Source organism: Malania oleifera, chromosome 7 (assembly GCF_029873635.1).
Source record: "Malania oleifera isolate guangnan ecotype guangnan chromosome 7, ASM2987363v1, whole genome shotgun sequence".
NCBI classification, from domain to species: Eukaryota; Viridiplantae; Streptophyta; class Magnoliopsida; order Santalales; family Ximeniaceae; genus Malania; species Malania oleifera.
Genome location: NC_080423.1, coordinates 26,806,618 through 26,832,515, shown reverse-complemented (window position 1 = coordinate 26,832,515; position 25,898 = coordinate 26,806,618). Strand labels below are relative to the sequence as shown.

General features: G+C 37.4%; 1 protein-coding gene across 4 annotated transcripts in view; it reads left to right on the top strand.

Moving 5' to 3' along the window:
* LOC131160474 (uncharacterized) overlaps window positions 1-25,898 on the top strand; it is a 179,143-nt gene that overhangs the window by 107,844 nt on the left and 45,401 nt on the right. For all 4 annotated transcript variants that reach the window (XM_058116186.1, XM_058116182.1, XM_058116184.1 and 1 more), the window contains 2 exons: window positions 1,913-2,040; window positions 16,631-16,739. In XM_058116186.1, the coding sequence (XP_057972169.1) occupies window positions 1,913-2,040; window positions 16,631-16,739 (237 nt within the window). The remainder of the gene's footprint in view (window positions 1-1,912; window positions 2,041-16,630; window positions 16,740-25,898) is intronic.

Here is a 25,898-nt window from a genome sequence, read left to right as displayed (position 1 = left end):
CTTCAATTTCCTTGTCTGCTAAAATCTGAAGAAGGCTATCTAGCATTTGGAATTGAGTGGGAACTTGATGATGGTGACGGAAGCTTGTTGGTGACTAGCCATGGCATGGGTTCAATGATTACTTCAAATGCCTTGATGAAGAACTAGGGAGTTTGATTGCAAATGTAGTGGTTAGATTGTGTATGGAAGTTGCAAGAGTGATGGTGATGAATGTTGATTTAGGGCTTAGAGCTTCAATAGCAGAGGTTAAATGTTTGGTTTGGGGTGGGATTGATGGAATATGGTTCTTATTGGTTTTGAAGGGTGAAGAGGGTTGCAACTGGTTAGAGTAAGAGACAACTGGGTCAAGTAGGGCAGTTGCAAAGATTGAAGTAGGGACGTGGTTTGCACTTGGAAATGGTGCACCAACATGGCTTTGATGCTACTTTTGTGTTGAACCATTATAGCCAGGCATAACTGCTAATAAACTAAAATTCCTAGATGGCTGAAAATCGGTCATAAGAGACAACAAGTGGGTTACTAGCTTGGCATTAACCTGAATAGGAAATCATAAACTTTCAAAAAATGTATGCTTGAAAAAAATGGATGTTAGAAAAAATGATTGTTTAGTCACTGCATTTCCTTAAAGCTTAAGCTGTTAGGTTTGGTTTTCTGTACAAGTGTAGGCACTGCCTTCAGCTGGAGGTTCACTGTTGTGGTTCATCAGCCCCTCTTCCTAGTGTGCACGCCTGATTTTTCTGTGCAGTCATGCAATGCATTTGATTAGTGACAAAATCTGTGGGGATAGAAAAAAGAATCTTTTGAAGATATTTTTTCCTTTATGTTTTTGAACTGATCTGTTAGCATCTGCTCTGTTGTTCGTAGCTTTTTTTTTTTTTCAGTTTTTTTTTTCCTGCTTGCCTTGTTTTAGTTTGTTCATGATTCTTAACACCATTGTTTTGTGCAAGAAGATCTTCAAAGATTGCCAGCACATCCTAAAGCAGGCAAAGGGTAAAAATTATAGTTATTTTTATTGAACTGGTTAAGAAACAGATTAAACCAAAGTGGAACTGTCCAAATTCAGTTATTAAATTTCTGTTTGATTTTTTTTGATCCTGTTTTGGATTCTATAATCTGAAAACCAAATGGTTTGGTCGGTTTTGCTCAAAAGGGAACTGAACTGAACTGATTTTAGCCATACTCTGGGGTTTAAGGTTAATAAATACATAGAGATTACACACACACACACACACACACACACACACACACACACACACACACAGATATATATATATATATACCCTCTGCCATTGTCCCACCAAATCAAATTTGCTGGTTTATAAACTCGCCCATGATTGCATAAAAGCCATCATATTTTTGTGGAATTTGAATCAATGAAAAAATTATTATGTTCTTAGTTGGCTGACAATTTTGAAGCAGCTTTAAGGATGTCAATTTTGTCATTTCATATTGGCTTGTTTATCATGCACAAGTTACCTGCATGTCTATTGTGCCATGGGAACTTGATCGAAGCTCAACATTATGGGTGATATATGCTGCCCTTGTTTGAAGGAGGTGTTCTTGTTTATTTATTTTTGTTTCTTTCTTGGTTTTCTTTTTAAATTATGAAAAAATTGAAAAAATAAATTCTTTGATGCAGATGACTGCTTTGATATTTTCAAAATTTCTAGTTTATGACTTACCTTAAGCTCTTGTGCACAATTTAAATTATTTAGATGAATTTCAAAGGAACTTACGTATTTTTCACAATCGAACTTTTTTGTCGTTATTCTCCCCCCCAAGCCCCACCCTCATGTTGTTATGCAATATGCCACTTCTTTAATACCCTTTAAATTACATCATAACTGTAGCCAAAAAAAAGAAGAAGCTGAAATTCATTTTAATGGTCTTTTTTTTCTTTCTTGAATGGCAGATTGGTGCAAATATGCTTAGTCTTGCTCGGGTGGCCATGCTAAACATCAACCTGCTTAGGAATGTGGATATTTCTAAAGCAACTACTGAAACTTACAGGGCAAAAGATCTTTTACAACATTCGATAAGGTTTGAAAATTGTACTCTTCTTTACTTAGTGTCATAACATGGCCTGAAACTATCAGTGATTACTAAATTAAAATTGTTGAAGAAAATTCACCATTTCAGGTTTATTCTTCTCCCTTATTGTCTTCTACATCTTTTTCCACTTATATCTTTCTTTTAACTTTTCATTTTGTATTTATGTTGGTTCATTTTTTCTTGCTATGGATGCACGTGTTTGATCTGTTTTCTTACTAGGTGATCTGTTGATAAGTTGAAGGAGATAATGTTATTTATGTATTGGGAATGGGGAATACTTGTTTTCCGATGTTCATAATAAAATAATCACAACCATTTTAAACCTGAGATGTTGAGCTTGAGTATCTTGATAATATATGGCTTTACATTAGAGCAAGAAAGAAAGAATAATTTTTTTGATAATATAGGAAAATATTAAGGGAGAAGAATACAGAGATTACAACCCTTGAGGGGACAAGAAATCCTCAAAAAGAAAAAAAATCACCAAAAGAGAAAGAAAAAAGCAAATAAATAAATAAAATCTCACAGATGCTAATTTAGAAACCCCCTCTTTAAACCCCTGTGATCATAATTCGCAGAAAATTGCAAGTTTGTTAATTTTCTTTGGCCTTTCTTCACTTTCTTATTCACCCATTCAAGCGAACTTTGTTTCCTCCAGGAGCAGACCGCCATCATCCCATCTTGCCCAATAGTTGTGGGCTTCTAAGTCTTTCCCATTCATATTCTCCACAGAATAGGCAAAATCCCATCAGTACACCGCTGCTCTTTATCCAATCCATCTTTGACAAAAATAGGAGCTCCCTCAAAACCTTCCATCGGAGATGGTGGCACATATGACATATCATCATGTAAATCAGAAAATTTAGACACATGCGGCTCATGCCCATATTGTTCCTGAAACTCATCCTATAATGAACTGTCATCAAAGCAAACTCACTGTGACATCACTCTAGTTTATCTCCATTGCTTTTTCACCGTTGTTAGTCTTTTCATCCGTATTCCAATTTTGAACATTAACACCTGCCTGCATCACTATCCAACGACCATCTTACCACCCTAGCCTTATCACTATTTCCCTAATTACTAGTCCCACAGCAGCCCCATCCTTACCCTAAACATTGCCCCATAAGCTTCTTGATCCTTTGCAGTCCTTACTCCATCAATAGTTACCAAAGGTTGCTTTTTGGCCAATCTCTCATCATGACAACAGTTTTCACAGTCTAAGGAAGCAGAGACCTCAACTGAATTCCCAGACTTGCCTGAACCACTTCTGGCTTTTATGGAAACTTGCCTTCTAAGACCCATGAACCCATTACCCCTCGCTTGTGTTGATGGTGTAGCTGGCCATTCCTCCTTTATTGCCTATTTGGGCAGCTTGAACTTCCATCGGTGTGCAAATATTCAGGAGTCTGATGTCCACTACTTAAGTGGAACCAACTTGAGTCACTGACATACTCTGATTATGGGTCTAATTGCTAGAGGAAACAATGGGCAGCATCACAGCATGTGCTTTGGGCTGCATGCAATGGGCTCACTGAAGCCTGGCAATTAATCTTTTCTGGATCTAATCTTGAATGCCCAGAATCTGGCCCAAATGCAACATAATATTGTGAATATTCAGCCCAATCCACTCCAAGTCGATTCTACGCCCCTTTGACTCGCATGCCTCATTCTTTGCATGACCCATTCCATTCCATCTTCTTCATTTGGCCATCCTCCATAGAAACCATAGCCACACATTAACCATTCACCATCCCCCAAATGCATAGGATTAATGATTGATGATCCACAACTATTCGCATGCCACACCGATCACAAATCTTGTTGATTTTTCTGTCATTACCTTGCTCCACTAACAAGCATTGATCTGTCATCCCTTGCCTACATTGCCTTTACTAGCCATAGCACAAAATTCCTTTGCCATTGGAAAAAAATCGTGCACAAATACTCACTACCTATCTCCTTTTGATGCACTAGAAACAAAAATCAAAAGTGCTTACCTTTCCATCCCAACACTATCTTCTAAAACTTCCCAATCATCTCCAGCCAATATGTGAAGCTACCAGTTCGCATGCTGTGATAACCCGAACCCAACCTTCCGAAGACCGAAGACTTACCTTTTAAAAATATCTTCAGCAAAAACGAAGATAACCTTTCGATCATGATTTGGGTTACAGTCTAGCACAAATAAAAACTCACCCTTTCCAACTCTATCCAATCTCATATCAAAGGTTTTCAACCTCCAATCTTGATGCTATGATGCCCTTCCTTCATGGTCTATAGTCGCCAGGGCTACAGGCTGAAGCAATGGCGAGCATAGCTGTGCGGAGTGGAGGGAGAGTCACACTCATTCAAGAAATGAAAAGAGAGAAGACATTAAGAGACAAGGTTTGGTCTGTAGAGAAATTATTCTCATAGATAAACCAACTATTTTATATTTGAATTAATGATGATGAAATATCCTAGAAACAATAAGATAGTAATACTCTACATCGAGACCATAAGCTTTCACCAACTCCCAGTCATTTTTGGACAACTCTTCTAACCAACTGCATGTAAGACTTCACAAATGGGGTAGCGAGAGCCTTCTTCATCAGATCTGCTCTCACAAAGTGATAGTCAATCTCTATGTTTCATCTTCTCATGGAGTACTGGCTTGATGGCTTTTTTTGAGCTTTACCTTCTTTTAATTTTCGCTTTGTCTTATTTATTTATTGCAAAAATATGGTTTTTGTAAAAGATGGAAGCAACTATGATGAAGGCAACTGTGTGCAGCTATGTCTGGATGTGTATTTCTGCATTTTTGTTGTTGTTTATGTGGATTTTTTATTTGCATTTATAAGTTATTACATTTATTATATGGTAGAGTGAACTGGTTTATATATGGCATTTTAATACGTAATCATGATAGTGGTTTACATCAAATTGGGTTGTCAAACACATTCAGCCTCGAGTGAATCATCCCATTAACACCATTTGAAGTGGAGTAAATCATCCAAGTTTTTCACGAATGAAATCTACAGAGTATAGACTAGAAAGCCTGATGGAGATGTTTGTGGAGGAGCTTAATTGTTATCTAAATTTTACACTATGGTTAAAATATCATGAACTGTTGTGTTATGTGCAGCTATGACTAGAAAGCCCGTATTGTTGAGTTTAAAGTAGCCCATAGCCTATTTGTACAGACAGTAGTAGGGAAAATTTGATATTCATGTCTAACTAGTCACAAATTAGATATTCATATCTAACTAGTCAAATCTAATATCACATATACACCAAGAAAAAAAGGTTATAAAAGCATTTTAAAAGGAAATGAAAAAATCCTTTCGTGGGAGAAGACAAACTTGTTTCAAGCATCGATAGAGCCAGAAGCGCACCTGTATTTTACATGTCCATACAAATGTACGATTGAGTCATTGGGTTTTTGAAATTGTGAATCCAAATTGGGCTTTAATGTGTTCTGATATGCAACATCAAGCATTCGATTTTGGGCTATTTTTCAGCCCAATCAAAAAGGGATGTTATCCAAACACATTCAAGCAGTTATAGTAGGGACCTGACCTGTTGTTCTCTGTTGATTCAAACGCTGTGCCTATGGGATATGGACAGAAGAAGAGTAAAAATGACAGATTCCACGTGGTAGATCTTTGAGCTTCTTATCGCCATGGAGGAAAAATTGGACTATTCACAGCGGTTCTTCACTTCCTTTCTGTTTTGAAGGGCCTTTAAAAGGGTTGAAACCATGGTCTTAAATTTCCACGAAACTGTCGAAATTTTCGTCGAAATTTCCGATTGCCGTCACCCTCGAAATCGAAATGGCTGTCGATTTCTGTCTTGCATAATTTCCGTCAAAATCTCAATGAATCATCCGAAATTCATCGAAACCTCGAAATTTTAGCGAAATTTGTTGAAATTTATCGAAATCTCGAGAGTAAAGTGAAATTTCTATTTTAATTTATTTTATGAAACAAAAGGTTATCACAAGTGCTTTTGAAATTATATGAAAAAAATAAACTTAGAGTAATATTTTATTTAACCATTCATGTCTAAATTATCAATATTTGTATAATAAATAATATTTAAATGATTTATGAATTTCATTTGCACTAACTAAATATGTTTAATGTACATTATCTTACAAACATGTTTGATACACGTACTATTTTACAACTTTTCCACCTCATACAAAACATAGATGTATTTAATTTGTAATATATTAGTCTTAAAACTTATATTTTTATGTTTGTTAACCATTTCTAAAGTTTCACAAAGAATTCCATGCTTTACTACTAGTTTTCGTTATTTTTTTCAAATCGAAATCGAAATTGACATCGAAAGCGAAATTTCTATACTTTTGGAGCTTCGAAATTTGAGTCGAAATCGAAATTTAAGACCTTGGTTGAAACAACATCCCTTCCTTTCATTTTTGTTCGTTATCCTCCAATTCTTTTAACTCATAGGCTAGCTTTTCGAATCTAGTAAAAATGATAGAAAGTGCAAGGAGTTCTCACATGATTGAAATTAATATTGTTTGTTATTTTGGCTGAATTCAAGTGTGTTATTGTGACCTCCCTTTTTATTTTTTTTTAATCAAAAAATTTTCTGTTATGGTCATAGTTTTCTTGAATTATTTTAGTCGGTTTCGGCCCTTGGTGAATTGATTTGCACTGGTTGGGGGCTTTTTTTTTTTTTGTGGGCAGGGTTGGTGGGTGGATTGGGTTGTATCTTAGTATAAGTTGGTTTAATTATTTAAATTTCTCATTTTTACAAGCATATAAAGCGTATAAATAAAAATTAGTACGCAAGTGAGAACTTGAGTGTAGTCTTTTAATGAATTTAATTATTAAAGAATATTTGCCTCTACATTTTGATTTGCTTTCTGTCTGATGTAGGACAGTATGGAAGCAAGAGAAGAAACACAATTAAGGGAGTGAAATGGAAAGAGGAAGAGGAGAAGGAAGAATAAGAGAGAAACAGCAGGACAAAATGGTAGACAGAACAATTGAAACATAAAGAAGAGACAGAAACAAGAAGAAAGGAGGTGGAAAAAGAGAGGAGGATGAAGAAGGTGTGAGAAGGAGAAGAGAGGGGGGGGGGGGGGGGGGAAGAGCATAGACAAGAGGATGAGGGAGAGAGAGAGAGAGAGACTGCTGTGAGAGATTAATGTGAGAATTTATCATCCAAAATTCCCTTAATCTTTCATCATAAGACTTTATTTATAGGAAACTAAGAGACCTGAAAGATAAAACTATTAAAATTACAAAATAACCCAAAACCTTCAAAAATCATAAAGTAAGCCCAAAGTATTTATAAGTCATTGAAGTAAAAAAATATTTCTAAGCTAATATAAAGCCCCTAATTTGTAAATCTTACTGTTGAATATGAATGCCAATAATCATCCATAGGCGGTACTCCATTAAATTCCCCTAGTTGACAAAATCTTGACCTTGTGTCTTAAAATGGGGCAGTAACAACAACCTAACAATGTGGAAGAACTTCCACCAAGCGGCAAAATGAGGATCTGGCATGAAATGCATGGCATTCTCAAGCACAATAGGAGAGTAGCAAAGAGGCCCTTGAACGCTTCGCATTATCCATATTGTGATTTGTGTGTGACAGCACTGATGGCAACAACATACAAGCTTAGAGTTGAGAAGCACTAGCTTATATAATGAAGTCTCCTGCAAGCATAGAAAGCTCCAACATCCATTAATAAAGTTGAAGGTCCTAAAAAAAAAGCGACCTTGGGCCACAAGGTTCCCCACTTTGTAAGGGTAGGGGGAGCTGAGCATTTGTTCCGAGTCGGACCAGCCGGTTTGGCCTGGGTATAAAAACCGTGACTAATAACCTATGATAAAGTTAAAGGTCCTCCAAACAAGAAATTAATTTAATATCTGATCTAATGGCAAATAAAGTTGATATGCATTTGGTCCATAATCAAAAATGATATGAAAAGTTTTCCATATTTGGTTTAAGAACCCGTGGAGGGAAAAGTTGGTGATGGGAGCACATATTCAACATGAATGGGAGCACATATCCACTGGATGGAGAAGAAATCATCTCAATTCTCAAGGGGATTCTTAGTAACAGGTTGAACAATTATGGAATCTTTAATAAAGTCTAGAGCAACATGTAGTTGCTCAATCATTGGGTTAGGAGTGGTCAGTTGTAGTTCAGAACTTGAGTCATTGACGAATGATGAGCACTGCAGTCCCTGCAGTTGACAACTTATTTTGAAATTCGTTACATTTACATGTCTTAGCATCTAAGTCTATTGAAAATCATATTCTATTTCTGTCCCAGTGGTAAAATCAACTACGTCCAAGGTCACTAAACACAAATCTGCAGTCTTATCTTGTAAGAAATATGGCTCAGTTTATGAAAAGAATCAATTGCAGGGTTTGAAAGGTGTATACTAATGACATGCAAATCATTAATATAATCATGATATTCAACTACGCAATAATTTATGCAAGGACCTGAAATACTGGTTTAATTATATTCAACAGGTTGAGTCATCTCATGAACATTTTGGACGAGTTAATGACTATCTTTTGACCACTTTAAACTTTATCTAGGTTGATGAAACTCCCTAACATAAGGGTTGATGTTCTTGTGATTGGAAACTTTGAGAAATCTCTCAGCTTCCAACTATATTTTTTGACGAACTTCAGCCAAAGTGATAGGAGCCTTTGGGTTTTTCAAAGGAATTTGACTTTTAATTTGTGGTCTTAACAAGATGGGGAGTCTTGCTCTTGCACTTGCTTTCACTGTCACTCTCATTCTTGCTCTCTCTAGGTTTTGTAGTTCATTTTGATGAGTATGCGAGTGTTTGCCTTCACTTTCATTGAAATTGGAAAAGGTCACTTGTTACAGGAAATTGGCAAGGTAAAATTTTGACTGCCGCTTATATCAAATGGGGCTATTTCATAGAATTGGGTCTATGATCGATTGGCAAAGATATTTCAATCATCATCCTTGGAGGTTAGGAAGGGGAGAATTGGCGGAGGTAAGGTCATAAATTTCAATTTCTACTAGAATTTTGAGGCTTCAAAGGCAGAAATTTCAATTTTAAAATATTGTGGAAATTTGTTATGAAGCGTGGAATCCTTTGATGAAACTTTAGAAACACATGATAATGCAAGATTTAGAACTATAATATTAGAAATAAAATATATGGACAGGTATGTGGTGTATGAGGTGCAATAACTATAATCTAATACTCATATTGAACTTATTTAGTTAATTTAAATGAAATCCATAAATCAATATTATTTCTTATCCAAATCCACATAATTTAGACACAGATTGTCATAATGTTGCAGCCAATATTTAAGTTATGTTTTTTTATATAATTTAAAAAATTTGAAATCCATAATTTAGAACCTTCTTGTAATGATCTGTAGTTTCAATTAAAAAAGAGAAATTAAAAGAGAAATTTCTGTTAGCTTTGGTGCAATCCCAAGAAAGGGGGTGAATTGGTATTTTAAAAATTTGGTCCCTAGGTCAATCCACTGATCTAGCAACAGTATTATGCAACCTATGGGCAATCTAAGTATGTATGAAATTGCAGATATGATATATTAACCAAATTCAGTGCATGCACTACAATTTCAGTATTTCTCAACAAGATACAATACCGTGTCAATCAAATACGCAATATATTCAGTAGGGAAATTAAATCAAGCACAAAGCAGAATGTAATGCAGGAAATGTAAAAGTGACACTAAATATGATATTAGGGTTCGGCCAATCCTATTTACGTCCCCGTCTTGGCACACACGCACAAGGATTACACTATAAGCTCACTTAACGGGTGGAGCGGCACCTAAACAATTAGGTCAATTAGCACAGCGCTGACCTCAACCTTTACATATAATCCTTAGCGGGCTGGATTACCACCCCCTCAGGCCACGCCTGGAATACAACAGTATTTTCACAATATAACAAGGTACAGTGATTATGCTTCTTAATCAAGCAGATATGTACCAAATGTAATCAATCAACCACACATCAACAGTATAGGTAATGTAAGCTCAATGATGTGATTTTTGTGCAAGCAACACTCAACAAGATATAATTACAAGTGTGCTCAAGAGTGTATAAACAAGCTATTTCTTTGAAACAAGATATTCAAATCTCAATAATAAATCAGGGTTTCAAAGATGCTGCAACAATATTCAAATCAACTCAAAAATATTTTCTTCAATGAAATAGGCTCAAGAATTGTTTGAAAAATAATATAGCTTGTAAAATATTTGCACACAAAAACTATAGCTATAGGAATCTTGCAATGACAATGCAAAGATCCACAAGCTAATAAGTTTTTCCTAACACTAGATTTATCAAATAAAATCTGTGGGATAACTCTTTGCTTAACTCTCAATAATCAACAAACAATCAAGCACAATGTTGAGAGTATTAAGCAATCAATAATATAGCTATAGCACACTAAGAACTCTCACAAAGCTAGGATGAATCAAAGGCATGGATGTATGAGAGTATTTTTAGTATGGGCTAAAATGAGCTTTTGAGTTTGAGAGGATTTTTGCTCTTATGATTTTCTTAATTTCTTTCTAATCCACACAAATGAGGCCCTATATGTAGAAGTTGCCCAAATTATGACCATTAAGGACATGTAGGACATTGTTAAAATTGTTTAAAAGCCATTTAGAAAAATTAACCACGTTTAAAGAATTTTAACCTTGGTAAAAAATAAACAACTCGAGAGTTTTTAGGTGGCTGACCAAGGTTCGGTCGCCTAAATAGACTTAGTTAAAAAAGCAAGTTTTGAACGTTCAGGTGCCCGAATCTAGGCTCGGTTGGTTGAACCAAGGCATTTTCATTCTGTTCGCGTTTCGGTTGCTTGGACTATCATTCGGTTGACCGAACTCATGTGTTCGGTAGCCCGAGGCCATTTTGAACGCTAAGTTCAAGCGCTCGGGTTGGTGAAAAAGTGTCAGGTCAGGGATTCGGCCGCCTGTATATGTTACGTTCAGTTTTGGTTCGGTCGCCCGAAACCAAGTCAACCTGCTGACTTTTCAGCTGTTCGGTCGACCGAGGTGTTTTGAACACCCAGGTTCGGTCGCCTGACCACTCACAAATTTTGCCTATTTAGCCCATTCTCACTTCAACTAATTCCCCTGATATTTTAAGTGATTTTGGGGACATTCTTATGTGTATGTGCAAGGACTTAGGGTCAGTCTACGGTCTAGGTTTTCTGATTAAACCTAAAAACCTGGCATGTAGGTTGACCGAAGGGTGCCCTAGTGACGTTCGGTTCCCTATGGTCAATCAACGGTCATTTTTAGCTTACAATAACCTACATGCATGACATGCAAAGATTATTATAGACCGATATAAATTATTACAGACCAATTAAAAATGGATGCAAATACAATAGAAAATAGGTATTCATTCTTTCGATTCTTCAGACGCCATCAATGAAGCTTGATCTTCATAGTCCGTATGACTTGCTTAAGTTCCTACCAACAGTGCATGCTAAGGATAAACCTGTTCAAGAAGCTCAGTGCATAGGTGAGAAACATTGGTTTTGTCATAATCAAAACGAGATCAAACTCATAGAGTCAACAATTTCAACTTTTTTTTTGATCCTCAAATTTGAATTTTCATGTAGTTGCATTCTATAGTTAAAATCTCAAATTTTGTGCAATTTTTGACACAATTTCTGATGATTTGTGGAAAATTTAACAGAAATTGATTACCATTTCGATTTTGAGGGTGGTGGAAAGATGAAGTTTTGACTATGTTGTGCAAATTTGAGGCCATCAATGGAGGTTTTTGCAAGAGTTGCGGGAAATAGTTGGTATGGAGAAGAGAAATAAAACTGTAGCTCAACCTTTGGGGAATCATGACCATTGGACAGGAAAGTGGTATTAAGGGTTTTAAAGTGGTTGCTAGGGGCAGACGGTGCAGGGATTGTGGAGTTTCCCGAATGGTGATGCTGGAGCGGCTTTGGCTGGTGGTCCTGAAGGTTTCAGCCTTTCAGGGAAGGTAAGATCATTGGGTGGAAGGGATGATAGCGAATGCACTAGAATGTGGAGTGGGCTTTGCAAGGGTTACAATTAGGGGTGGCAAAACGGGTTTGCGGACCGGGTCCAGGCGGGTTGTAAATAGGCCGGGTCATAAACTGGTCGGGTCGTAAATGAGTCGATGTTAAATGGGTCACAACCATGCAAACCCTAACCCGCCCGTTTAATAAACGGGTGGGTCACAGGTTGCCCGTTTAAAAAATATAATTTATTTATTTTTAAAATTTAAGCGTATATATATATATATATATATATATATATATATATATATATATATATAAAACACTGTTCTGATTCTATGAACATCCACACACCAGTCACCACACAAACACACACCACACAGAAAGAGGAAAAAGGGGGTCAAGAGTCCAGGACTCGGCGGGGGAGGAGAGAGTTCTTGTCCCTCTCCTGTATTTGAGCTTCCAGTGTGGCTATCCTTTTCAGAAGTTCTGCATTCTTCTTTCTTTCCCTCTGCAGCTCGGCTGAAATCTCTGCAATAACATTGATGCCCTCATTTTTTATTGTCTGCTCAATACCGCATAATGCAGAAGCATTGACCATTGGAGAATACATGAAGCCTGCGCTTCAAAATTTGCAGCTATGGAACAAAAATAACAGAGAAAAATCGGCACTCAGTACAAAAGAATGAATAGAGATGGCTCCAGCACAAAAGAATGAAGAGAAATCAAATACCCGTGATGCAAACGAACAAAACTTGAAGGTGGGTTGACAAGTAGAACAGTCGAATACAAGATTGCAAAAGGCTAGCTTTTTTCTGGGTCATTAAGGGCAGCCCTTTCATGAGTATATGAATCATTTAGAACAGTTTTGGGATCATTTAAATGTCAAACCAGAAGCAACAGAGAAAGGAAAGGGAAGGAAAGGGAAGGAAAAGAAAGGAAAGTTCAGTTCATGGGAGACTTTGAATTTTCGCCCGCGGGGGCCAGGAGGTCCAGGAGCTCTGATTCTTTGCCTGATTTAATGGCGGATGGCATGGGTTATGGGCCTTATGGCTTATGGGTATGGGTAGATCGCCGGATGGAGTGGGTATGGGGGGCTCCGGCTGTCTGCCGGAGTCAATGGGCTGAAATTCCGACGAGATTGCAGAGCTGTGGTTGTGGCCGTGCGGGTGCCTGGGTGCAGCATGTTGGTGGTGCTGCGTGCTGGTGGTGCTGCGTGCTGGGGCCTGTGGAAGAGATGAGGAGTCAGGAGTGGATAGCAGCAGCATGAGGACTGGGGAGCTGGGGCCTGTGCAGGAGACGAGGAGTGGATAGCAGCCAGCAGGAGGCAGCCGCGGCATGCAGGAGATTTAGGGTAGTAAGGTAGGGTTAGTGGGTTAATGTGATTATATACAGGAATAGGAGCCAAATAGGCTGGTGACCTGACCCGAACCCGGGTTGACCCGTTTATAAATGGACATGTCACGGGTTGACCCATTTAGAAACAGGTTGGTTTTCCTAAACCTGGACCTGTTTTGACCGGACGGGTCATAGGTGACCTGTCGGGTCTGGACCCATTTTGCTAGGCTTAGTTACAATACATATGACCCAGTTATAGGGGAAATAATCCAGGAGCTTTTAATGGATATCTAGCCCATTTCCAATTCATTGGGCTTTTAAGGAAGCTTTTAATGGTTTTTTGAGTTCTATAATGCACAAGGGGCTTGGCTGGGCCAGAATGGGATTGCTTCTGCATTACATGCTCATATTTCAGAGGCCCAGTGTACAAGTGAAGAGGCTATACAATTGAGTACACCTCAAGCCCAACATTTAGTTTAGTAGATTAGGAGTGCTGCGGCTCATGACATGGTGGGCTTTGAAAAGAGGGATATCTTTGGTCTGGTTTTGGGCAAAGAAAGTAGGTGGAGGAGACATAGCATTGTTGTACATCCTCTTCAGTGAAGGAGGTTTGTGTTAGTCTGCAGTTTAAGTCTTCATCCAGTGGGCAGAGAGTCGAGGGAAGTGATGTCTTGAAAACTGATGGGCCTTCCCGAGGGGTTCCGATCGAGATGACTGACAATTTGTAGGAGGATAATATGATTTCTGATCAGGTTGGAAATCAAGATAATGTGAGTTCTAATAACTACAGGGTGGGGATGGATGGGGTGACAAATTCTCAAATTGCAGGAAAGTCGGCATTGCCACATGTTTATACTTATCAGGGCAGAAGAACCTGTAAAAAAGGGACTTCTCAATTGAGGGGCATTTCAGTACGGATGCCAGGAAGTTAAGTCCTTGAAAGGACAGTGATGGTAGTTTTTATGTCAAGGAGCCTTCCAATGGGTTGAAAATAGGTTAGACAGAGAAAGGTAGTGAGGATAATTCAATTGAGAAGGATGAAAGAGGTGATGTTTTAGATTAGGGAGGTAAGTTGGATAGTGATTTTGATTATGATTGAGGGCTATTTATAGATGATATTCCTGAACAACTCAACTTTGGATCAAACTATTCTTATTTATTGGGAGATTTTTCCTTTTAACCTCCATCTCCAGTAGAGGTCTTAGAGGTAGTTCATGGTTTGGAGAATGTTAGAATAGGTGAGCCTGTCCAACTTACTTTCACCATTTTCTGGATAAAATGGTTTTTTTTTCAGCTAATTTTTTGAAATGAAGTCTGCTTAGATGGTGGTAAAAGTCAGGCTGAGAAGGGACAATTGGAATTGGCAAATTTGCAGTGCTCTATTAATTATGATGCAAAGTGACTGACAATGGGTTTTCTCACAATTCTCAAATTGCTTGTGATTCTCAAATTCACAAGCTTACCAATTAGATAATGTTGTAAAGTCATGGATGGAGGAGAGAAAAAGAGAAAAGAGAAAAGAGAAAAGAGAAGAAGATGAGAAAAGAAGAGAAAGAAGAGGCAGCAGCTTTGTGGACAGTACATATAGGTCTAGGTCAGCGCCTTATATATAACTAACAGAAAAGGAGAAAGACAAAAATGGCCCCACTGAAATGACATAATTACTAATATAACATATTCTCTTTCAACACGAACCGTCAAGCTGGAGGTGTATAAACATTACCTAACACTCGCTTTGTTACAACCATTAGGCAAGGCAAGCTTAAATGAAGCTTCATAAAAGCATCCTGTAATTGATTCGTAAATTTCACAAATGGAGTTGTCATAGCTGTCTCGAGACTTGTATAAAAGGAGTTTTTTCCAAATTTATTATTATTTTAATGGAAAATATTTAAAAATAATATTAATTGAACTCTATTTCCAAATTTGATGTGTTTTGAAATCTACCTATATGAATTGGTGATTTTCAATCAAATCTCACTGGGCCATTCAGCGAGATTTGCATGGATGAATTTTAGGTGATTTTCAAATGGTGGGACCATTCACTTTCTTCCTTCTTCCTCCCAAAGGCTTTGCATGTCTGGTACCAAGGACTGCTTCTCAATGCTGTAGCCCACAATGTACGTATCAATTGTCACGGCAACAATTGCTATGGCTGTCGTTACCTCCACCAAACAGCCCAGCACCTACATCACTGGCAGCTTCCCGCAGGCTCTGACTGCCAGCTCAAGAATGATGCTGAAAATGCTGTTGAGCACGATGTAGGGGCGGCAGCAGAACCCCATCACCAGAAAGACGTCGGTGAGGAGAACCCAGAGGGGCTTCTGTGAGCCAGGGCTGGTAGTAGAGGCCCATGTAGAGTTGCACTGCGGAGGGTTGCACCTGCTGGATGTCTTTCCAGTAGAAGTTGGAAATGACACGGAAGAAGGAGGTGGTGAAGCCTTGGCTGAGGTTGTAGATGAGAGTGACGCCGGCAACGAGGCTGGGTTCTAGCTCCCGGAAGAGCACTTGCAGCCACTGGAAATGCCTGCACAGTGGCTTGGCATCTACACAGCCAGCGCCCGTTGCTTCAACTCTTACTCTTGTCGGAAATCCATTGGGCTTGCTGCTCTGATTGACTTTTTAGAAAGTGGACGAGACATGGGGAAAAAGAAGAAACTGCCTAAGATTCACCTTGCAAATCTCGTCAAATGGTCTAATAAAAAATCGCTAGTTCAGGCAGCAAGATTTCAAAACACATCAAATTTGGAAACAAAGTTCAAATAATATTATTTTAAAATATTTTTCATTAAAATAATATTAAATTTGGATAAAAACTCTATATAAAAGACCTAGTTTGTAAATTTTTTGAGTAGAATATGATTGTCTAGAATTATTGATAGGAGGTACTCCATCAAACACCCCATGCACAAGGCTTCCATTGCATCGGGGTTTGGGGGGAGCATGATGTACATAATCTTACCTCCACACTCAGGGAGGTTTTTTCAGTTACTTGAACTTTTAACATTCAAATCTGGATGTACTGATGTAGCACATTTACCATTGGGTTTAGGCTCACCTTCGCTTACACTGTCAACTATTTCCTTTGATTTACAAACTTCACATCCATTTTTTTTTTTTTCCAAAAATTTGAGAATATTCAAATGCTTTTATGAATTTCATCTCTTTTTCTTTCATGGGAATGGACTTTAATGTATTGTTCATGTGCACTGCCTTGTTCTTTGATAGGATAGCACAAGGAGTTTTGGATAGGTTTGTAAAGCACAAAGACAACAAGCAAAATCCTGTAGCATATGGAAGAAGTGGAAGGGATCCTCATGCAGCATTAGTAATATTGGTTAGTTTCTTGTAGTGTCTAAATTCATTAAAGTTTTCTGTTTGTTATTTAAAATTGCCACCTCCAATTCTTTGTTCTTAATCATGTTATACTTCTTTTAATGTGTTGAATTTTGTAATGGACATTGTAAATTTTAGAATTATGCTTGTGCCCCAAATTCAAATTTTCTTGGATTGGAATTGCATGTACATAATTATGAATTCATTTTTAGCTATCTTATGTTTGTACTGAGGTTGAACTCACACTGCACATGCTTAAGATTTGTTATTGAGGCACATGGCAATGTACTTCCACCAATCTCAGTCATGGGATCTTCTAGAGAGTCTTGGCTTGATGAGCTCTGAGGTCTCACATTTGGATTTCTATTCTGAAAATTTGTTGGAAATTACTAGACTAAAACATAGAATTCTTTTATGAAACTTTATAAATTGTTAATAGGCATAAATTGCAAGATTGGGAACTAAAATATGTAGGTAAAATATATCAATGCCACGTACGTGATGCATAAAGTGCAATAAGTCAAATATATTCAGTTAATATAAATGAAATTAGTAAATTAGTTACATGTTATAATTTACACCTTGGGTTATGATTGTACCCAGTTAGGCTCAGGACTTCACCACTTGCATGGTTCAGATGTTCCAAGAGAAAATATTCAGTGTTCTTGAAGAGAACACTAGAGTTCTAAATCAAGCAACGAGCTGATGACCGTCATTAGTTTTTTGCATCTGCTTTTCTTTCACAATCTAAAGGAACTATGTCGTGCAAGGTTTGGCTGACTGAACCGAATAAAGGTATTCTTTTGGTGATTTTGTGAATCAAAACCTTGGGTTTACATAGTTCAATTTGGTGGTCTAAACTGATTCCCACATCTCAAATTGGAAAAAGAAAAGTCTTGGATTTTTATTTAGTGAGTGTATTCACACTTTATTTCTACTAATTAACCACTAAAAAATAGCTACATGTATTACTTCTATAATTTTTGGTTTTTTTTATTATTACATATTATATGTATATATCTTATAAATAAATAGTGTAAGTTTATGAAGTTTATAAACTGAAACTGAGTTGATAAATGGCAAACATAAAAAGAGGCACACTGATAATTTAACAAAATGGCTAGCTGGAATTTTGGTTTGGTTTTATAATATTTTTGAACAGCCCTACCTGTATATATCCAATTAGCTTCCACCTCCAATTCAGAACAATGTCATGTGTGGATCATGATGTTCTTTGAATACAAAAATGTTAGTGACTAAGTTTAATCTGATTTTTTTGCAAATGGAGTTTCTATTGTTTATTTAGATCTTAAATTTTTATTTTGAACCCAAACTGGGTTGGAAAATTGATTGAAAGTTCTTACATTCTGCTATCATGTCAAATAGGGAAAAGAAAAATTTTAGAAATTCTCCTGGACCCTAAAGGAATTTATTTTGATGGGATTTGTTCCCTTGCTGGGTATGGTCAATCACTTGTTTGCATGATGTGCTTCGTTGTAATTCTAGTTGGATATGGAAGTTGTACAAGCTTGCTTTGATTGAAATGTTGTGAATTTGTAAATTGTTTGAGTATTAATAAATTTTATGCGTGATCATTATTTTGAATTCGTGTAAGCACAAGCATGCTTTGATCCACTTGATTGATTGACCCACTTGAGTTGCATCTGAACAAATTGGGTGATATGTAAGTGAAATGTTTACTCCACTAAAAAGGATCGAGAAAGGCTTGTTTGTTGAAATTGTTGTGTGTGTTGGAAGTTGTGATCATGATTTCAAATCAAGTGCTTTTTATTGCAAATATCGAAGTGCGGAGTGGCTTGTCTTGTCAAATATATTGATTGCTGCGGAATATTTTGACTAGCCATAACCAATAATTCTTAGGAGATGCAAGAAGAGGATAATTCTTCAACAATGATGGGGTTTGGGTGATGTCTTTTGAATGACTTGTTTATGACAATTTGAGAAGTGTGAGCATGCTTGATTGATGAAAATGATTTCAAAGTTGACATTAAACTTGACTGAACTAAATTTTGAGAGTGTTTGTGTGATTTATTTAAAGTGTTTCATTAGCAAATCAGTGTAAGGATGGGATTTTGCCTACACCAGTGGAGGTGATTCCTAAGGAGGAGTTGGAAGCTCAAAATCTTCTTGATAAAATGGATTTGAAGTTGAGTTATATTGGAGGAAATGAAGTGCATTTAGATGATGGCTGTTTTAAAGTTATAGATGGAGGAGAGAAGAAGAGAAGGAGAGGAGAGAAGAGAAGACAAGAAAAGGAGAGGAAAGAACTGAGCGGCAATTTCCTGGAGTCTAGGGATAGCTCCAGGTCTGCCTTCTTATATATTTATGTATAATTATTAAGTCTTAAGGAAAAAAATACTCGCATTAAGACAACCGAGTTATTAAAATAATATATTCTCTTTTAATACTCCCCTTCAAGCTGAAGGTTTATAAAATCACCTAACCTCAGCTTGTAACAAACATCAGAAAAGGTGGGCTTAAATAAAGGCTTCGTAAAAACATCGCCTAACTGATCAACAGATTTCACAAAGGGAACACGACCTTATTCAACACAGCATGCCTCACAAAATGACTATCAACTTCTGTGTGCTTTGTCTTCTCCTGAAATACCAAATTGCTAGCAATATAGGTGGCAGCTTGATTATCACAAAATACATCTATTGGCTTTGTTACCAAGAATACCATCTTTGACTTGAAATTTTGCTCGAGGCCGCTGCTTAACATCTGCAATACTACTATGGTCCCTGCCAGTGATGATGATATCATCAGCATAGACTATTAGAAGTGCCACACCTGTCTTGGGTTTGTGAAAAAAAACTGAATGATCAGAGTATCACTGGATAAAGCCAAATGTAGAATCTATAACACTAAATTTGTCAATCCAGGATCAAGAAGACTGTTTAAGACCATAAATGGCCTTATGCAATATGCGTACTTTACCATCCTCCCCTTGAGCAACATACCTAGGGGGTTGCTCAATGCATACCTCCACCTGCAAATCTGTTAAAAAGCTTGATATATATTGTTGGCCCACAACCTAACAGCTTAAGCTTTTAGGTAAAGTGGTAATCTAACATGGTATCAGAGCCGGTTTCTAGTCTTGTCACCTGCATTTATTCTCTGGTATTTAAAAAAAAAATTGTGTTCCCTATAATGGGTGTTATTTATTGTGTGTTTATCTTTCCACGTGCTGTTGGGCTGCACATGTGGGGGAGTGTTAAAAAGCTTGATATACATTGTTGGCCCACAACCTAATAGCTTAAGCTTTGTGGTAATCTAACAAAATCTCCATGAAAAAGGCGTTCTTCACATCCATTTGATATGAGCGCCAATCAAAATTAACTGTTGATGAGATTAATGCACGAACAGAATTTAATCAAGCAACCTGAGAGAAGGTCTCAAAATAATCAATACCATATGTTTGAGTGTACCTCTTGGCAACTAATTGAGTCTTATGCCATTTGATAGAGCCGTTAGGAAGATATTTGATGGTGTAGATCCAATGAATCCTAACCAAGTCTTTTCTAGAGGGAAGATCCACCAAGTCCTATGTCCCTCAAGTGGTCAAGGCATCCACTTCTACATCCATTGCATGCTTCCACCTAGGGTTCGCAAGTGCTTCAACATGTGAGGAAGGGATAGAAACCGAGGAAAATAGACAAGGTGAAAAATCACATAGGATTAGGAAGGTGAAAAATTGAAACATAATGGGTGATAGGATAGACAACTAAGGATTGCTAAGAACATATTCAAGTACCTTTCCGGTAAGCAATGGGCAAATCCAAGTTGCATTGGAATGGATCTCTAGAACCAGAATTCGAAATAGTGATGGGCCAAGGAGGTTCCTACATGGTGGTAGTGACGTCTGTGCTTGCTTTCCATCATTCATAAATCTTTAATTGTTTCTTTGGATCAATTAGGAAGGGATTTGGAAGAGGGGCAGAATATTTCTTGAGAGGGATAAGGGTAGGAATGAAAAGATTGACACAAGAGGGGGGACTATAAATAGTTGATGGAATCAAAATAGATTCATTCGAGGAGGACTCGACACTGGAAAAATAAGGTGTTCCCTCAAAAAGGGTGACATCAGCACTAAAATATTTCCAATGAGTGTGGGGATCATAACATCTATATCCTTTCTTAGTTCTCGAGTACCCAACAAGGACACATTTGACAGCACGAGGAGAGAACTTGTCTTGAACAGTATGTGGAATATGAACAAAGCATGTGCACCCAAAGACACAAGGCACAACTGAGAACATGGATGTTTCTGGGTACACGATGGAGAAGGGAATTTGTCTCCCTAGAACAATTGAGGGCATCCTATTGAGCAAAAAACAAGCTGGATGAAGAGTACCAGTCAAAAGGTTTTAGGAACGTGCACATGAAGTAGAGACTGTGCTATGTCAAGTAAGTGTCAATTTTTCGTTCAGCTACATTATGTTTGATGAATAATACCTTTGGCCAAGCAGAAAGACTGAAGCTCATTTTGAACAAATTCAAGTACGCTATCAGATCGATTAATTTAAATATTGATCCAAAATTGAGTTTTTATTTCCCGATAGAATTGATTAAATACATTCAAAAATTCAGACCTATCTTTTAACAAATAGACCCAGGTCATATGTGAAAAATCATTTACAAAGGGCACGATTATTAATGACCAATCAAATTCTTGACTCTACACAGACCCCAAATATCTGAATGAATAAGAGAGAACAATGATTTACTATGAGACTTGACTCTAGACGGAAAGGATGTCGTGATATTCTTTCCCAACTGACACACACAATACTCAAAACAGGAAGCAGACTTGAACATAGGAAAAAGTTGTAGTTTTAAGGGATGGCTGCCCTAGACAAGAATGCCACTGATCAATAGAAACACCATGAGTAGAAATTGAGGAAGCTGTGTGACAAGAATTGGAACCACCATGACCACCATCAAAAGAGTATAGCCCATTTTTCTCAAGCCTTCCACCAATCCTCTTCTTCGTCCGAAGATCCTGAATAACACAACGAGAAAGAAAAAAAGGTCACAGAACAGTTATGAGGCTTAGTTAATTGACTAGCTGATAGTAGGTACATATAACATAAATGAAAGAGGAGTAGAAGGAATTGAGAAAATATTGCCAGAACCATAAACTGGGTAACCGAACCATCAGCAAGAGTAACTTTAGAGTGTGAAGTAGTGGGGTTCAAGGACTCAAACAAATTAAGACTACCCGTCATATGAGAGGAGGCACCAGCTTCTATAACCCAAGGTGAGGAGGATGAAAGGCAAGAAGCCCGGTTGTACTGAGTGGGCCACAGTTGCACTACATGTAAAAGACTGAGTTTGGAGTTGTTGAACCATGCAAAAAGATTGTTAAACTCTTCTCGGTACTTGCTGGATTATGTACTCAACTCCCCAGTGGAGTGGCTAGGTCCATTTGAGGTGTCAATAGTAGAATCGCTTTTCACAAGAGGCTTATTGGCCGAAGCTGGTTCCCAAGGAGATCCCAACAGCGATTAATGGTTTGATTGTCCTTGCCACGTGTGCAAATGCGAGAATTGCCATGACGAACTCCTTGTCATATTACACAATTACTGCCACAACCACAATCCAAACCTCGTTCTCATCTTCCAAAACTTTCTCTACTACAGTTTGAGGTAGTATCCATGGCTGACTTATCGTGGGAAGCACCTTGAGTAGTCAGACTGCACACACTAACACAAACAACACTTTCAGGACTTCATAAAAAAAAAAAATCCATAAAATCCCGAACTTCAATAGGCAGCTTTGACTACAGAACTGAGCTTACAATATCCTAGGAGGAATTACAACCGCCAAGGACAGGGCAGACCACAGCAAAGTATTGCAGGCATTTAATAAAAACCCTGGCGGCAGCTCCAGGCATTACGGCTGGCAGCAACTGGAATGAATGTTGATAAGAACAGGAAAATAAATATTTGAACATCAATCAAAACCAACCAGCACTCTGTAAAAAGATTGCAAGCACATAATCACGAATACACATTGTCAAAAGAGCATCATCAGCAAACAATAAACAGAGTGACAGAGGAACTGCAGCAGCGTACAAGAAACAGAGTATAACTGAGTTCAAATCAGCAAATCACCATGAAAACACACAGCTTCCTGCTGGGGATGCTGCACAACTTAACCCATAGGGAGGGTGTCCTTAAATAACTCTCAAACCAACCAGAAAATCAGATTCAAGGAATGACTAGGGGAGGATAAGGAAAAAATCGAAAATCAGAGTATCAAAATCAATTCAGGTAACCAGATTAAGGAAAAAATCGAAAAACAGAGTATCAAAACCAATTCAGGTAACCAGATTGAAGGATATCAATGCTCTGATACCTTGTGGTAAAGTTAGAGATGGGAGGAGAGAAGAAGATAAGGATAGAAGAGAGGAGGAGAAGAAGAGGAAAAGAGAGGAAAGAACTGTGCAGCAGCTTCCTGGAGTCTATGTACAGCTCCAGGTCTGCCCTCTTATATATTACTAATAATAATAAAGCCTTAAACCCCCCCCCCCCCCCCCCCCCCCAATAGTACAACTTAGTTCTCAAAATAACCTATGCTCTTCTAACAATGGCAAAAGTCGAAAGTTGAAGGGTCAAAGGAACTTAGTGAATTTGAACAGTTCAATAAATCATGATGTAAAGGGCTTGTAAAGGGGGTTTCTTGGTTAATTTTGTCTAGTTTTATTTTTGGACCATGTGAATTTTTTAGTTTTCGTTTTTTGTCTTTTAACTCCTTGTTCTTGCATGTTGTACCTTCTCTCCTTTCTATTTATTGTACCTTCTTTTGTTATCAATAAAAGTTTGAATGATATGTTAGTACACATGCATGCCTGATGAAATGATGGAGACGTTATGGGATATGTGAACAACTTACATATTAGACATGCTTAAATTTTCATTAAATTGAAGTTGAAGTATTTTTTGTGTTGATAAAAAAGGAAAAATAAAAAAAGGCATCCCCGGGCCACAAGGTTCCTTGCTTTGTGAGGGTAGGGGGAGGGTCATCATAGTAGACGTAGCCTTACCCCTGCTTTTTATGTTGAGAGGCTGTTCCTTCGATTTGAACCTGTGACCAACCGGTCACAAAAGAGTAATCTTATCACTGATCCATGGCTCGCCCTTAGTGTTCTGGCTTTGATAGAGATTGTTAATACAACACCCAAGTACATCTCATTCCCTTCTCTTGTGCCACAGACGGCTTTGACCCTAGAGTGGTCTATTTGACTATGCAAGTCTATGGCAGAGATGATGTATAGGTAAAGTTACACTCATATTGTATTGAATCAATGAACCAACTGTAATCCTTTTTCACCCTAGTAGAAGTATTTATTAGTTATTTGCATATGTTAGTACATTTAGAAATTGAGAAATTTTTTGTAAGAAACTTTGTATTGAATCAATGAACTAAGTGTCATCTATTTTCACCCTATTAAAAGCTTGTTTTAAGTTGTTTGTTTATGTTAGTACGTTCAGAAATTGAGATGATGATTTGGTAATAGATTTGGTTTAAAAGATTTGACTAGTATAAGGAAATCTTAGGAGTGGGTTGGAAGGCTAACTATCAGGCTATAATTGGCTTTACACTGAAGAGGGTATTTTTGCACATGCGATACAATATTTTTTTTTTTGTTAAATTGTATGTTGCATGTTGCTCATAGAATTTCTATGCCGTTGTTTTTTAAAATAGAACACGTGCCCAATGGTCATGTGTTTGTTACCTTGATAAGGTCTTGATAAGAGGACAAGTTAAAAGTTTTGGAATCCAAATTGTAAGCTGTTCGTTTAATGTTTTCCTTGATATTTTACTTGGAGTACCATCTCATCTGGAGATCAAGATGTGACTAACCTTATTCTAGGGACAAAGCTGATTAATATCTCTTCTTAAAAGGTTTTAGTTAAATTAAAGAAATTGAGAAAATTATTGGATCTTGGACCTCAATACTGTCGACTGCTTCACTTTGGGATGAACTAGAATTATTTGGATATGAGAACTAATCATAAGGGCCCATTTGGTTAGGGATTCAAAAATAAATTTCCGTATTGCTATTTTTTGAAAATGAAAGCAAGGGGTTGTATCATGTATTTTTAATTCTCAAAAGTGTGTTTTGTATTGGAAACTGTTCTTGAAAATGAAAACAAAGGACAAATTGGGTTGAGGTTGATCCAAGTGAAAATTGATTATTATTAATAATAATCTTTATTATTATCATTATTACTATTATTATTAAGAATGGGTTATACCCCATTCTTGTGTCTTCATTGCATCTGGAAAAATTGCATCCAAAAGTACAGGAAACACTTTGAAATCATTTCTTAAAAACTAAATTTTTTATGGGTGTTTTTGGATAGTTTTTGAAAATGGTGTTTTGAAAACACTTTACCAAATAGGAATTTTGTGTATTCTTTGTGTCTTGTGTATTTGAATGCACAAAACTATATATAAAACAACAGGCCCTTAACTTCTGGAGTTGGTAGGATATTATGAGAGGTTTGTTGGGGGCTTTTCTTTCATTGCCTTGTCATTGACCACCCTTTACTAGAGAAGGAATGAAATTCTAGTGGACAAGAGGGGATGTGAGTTTTGGTAAAGTTGAATTTTCTGGGGCATGTGATATTGGAAGCAGATCAATAGTTGAGTAGGAGGAGGAGCAGTACTAGACAAGGACGGCATCAGAATTATTGTAAAGATCAAGGACATGTGAGTTGGGTTTCCAAGAATTACTCCTGTGTAGTAAGACTCAATTGTAATCAAGAGTATGAATGTGAATTGGAATGAGTGCTTATACTTAATGGTTGAATGATTGCCTACAATACATGTAGCTGAAATCATGTGAGTATAATTGTCTTATGCATGGTTTACAGTTACTTGTTATGGTATTTGTTGCAACGTCTTTTTGGGGGGGGGGGGGGGGGGGGTGCACCTCCTGAAAAAGGGGTCGAATCTTTGATTCACTTCAATTGAATGGTGACTTCAAAATTAATGAGAATAATGGGTTTAAAATCTTATCGGATGGAATTGCCATTAACCTATCTCATCCTAGGTGAGGTTAAAACACTTGATTACTTACCACCAATTAATTGGTCTCTAAGCTAACCTAGGGTCAATGAACCGA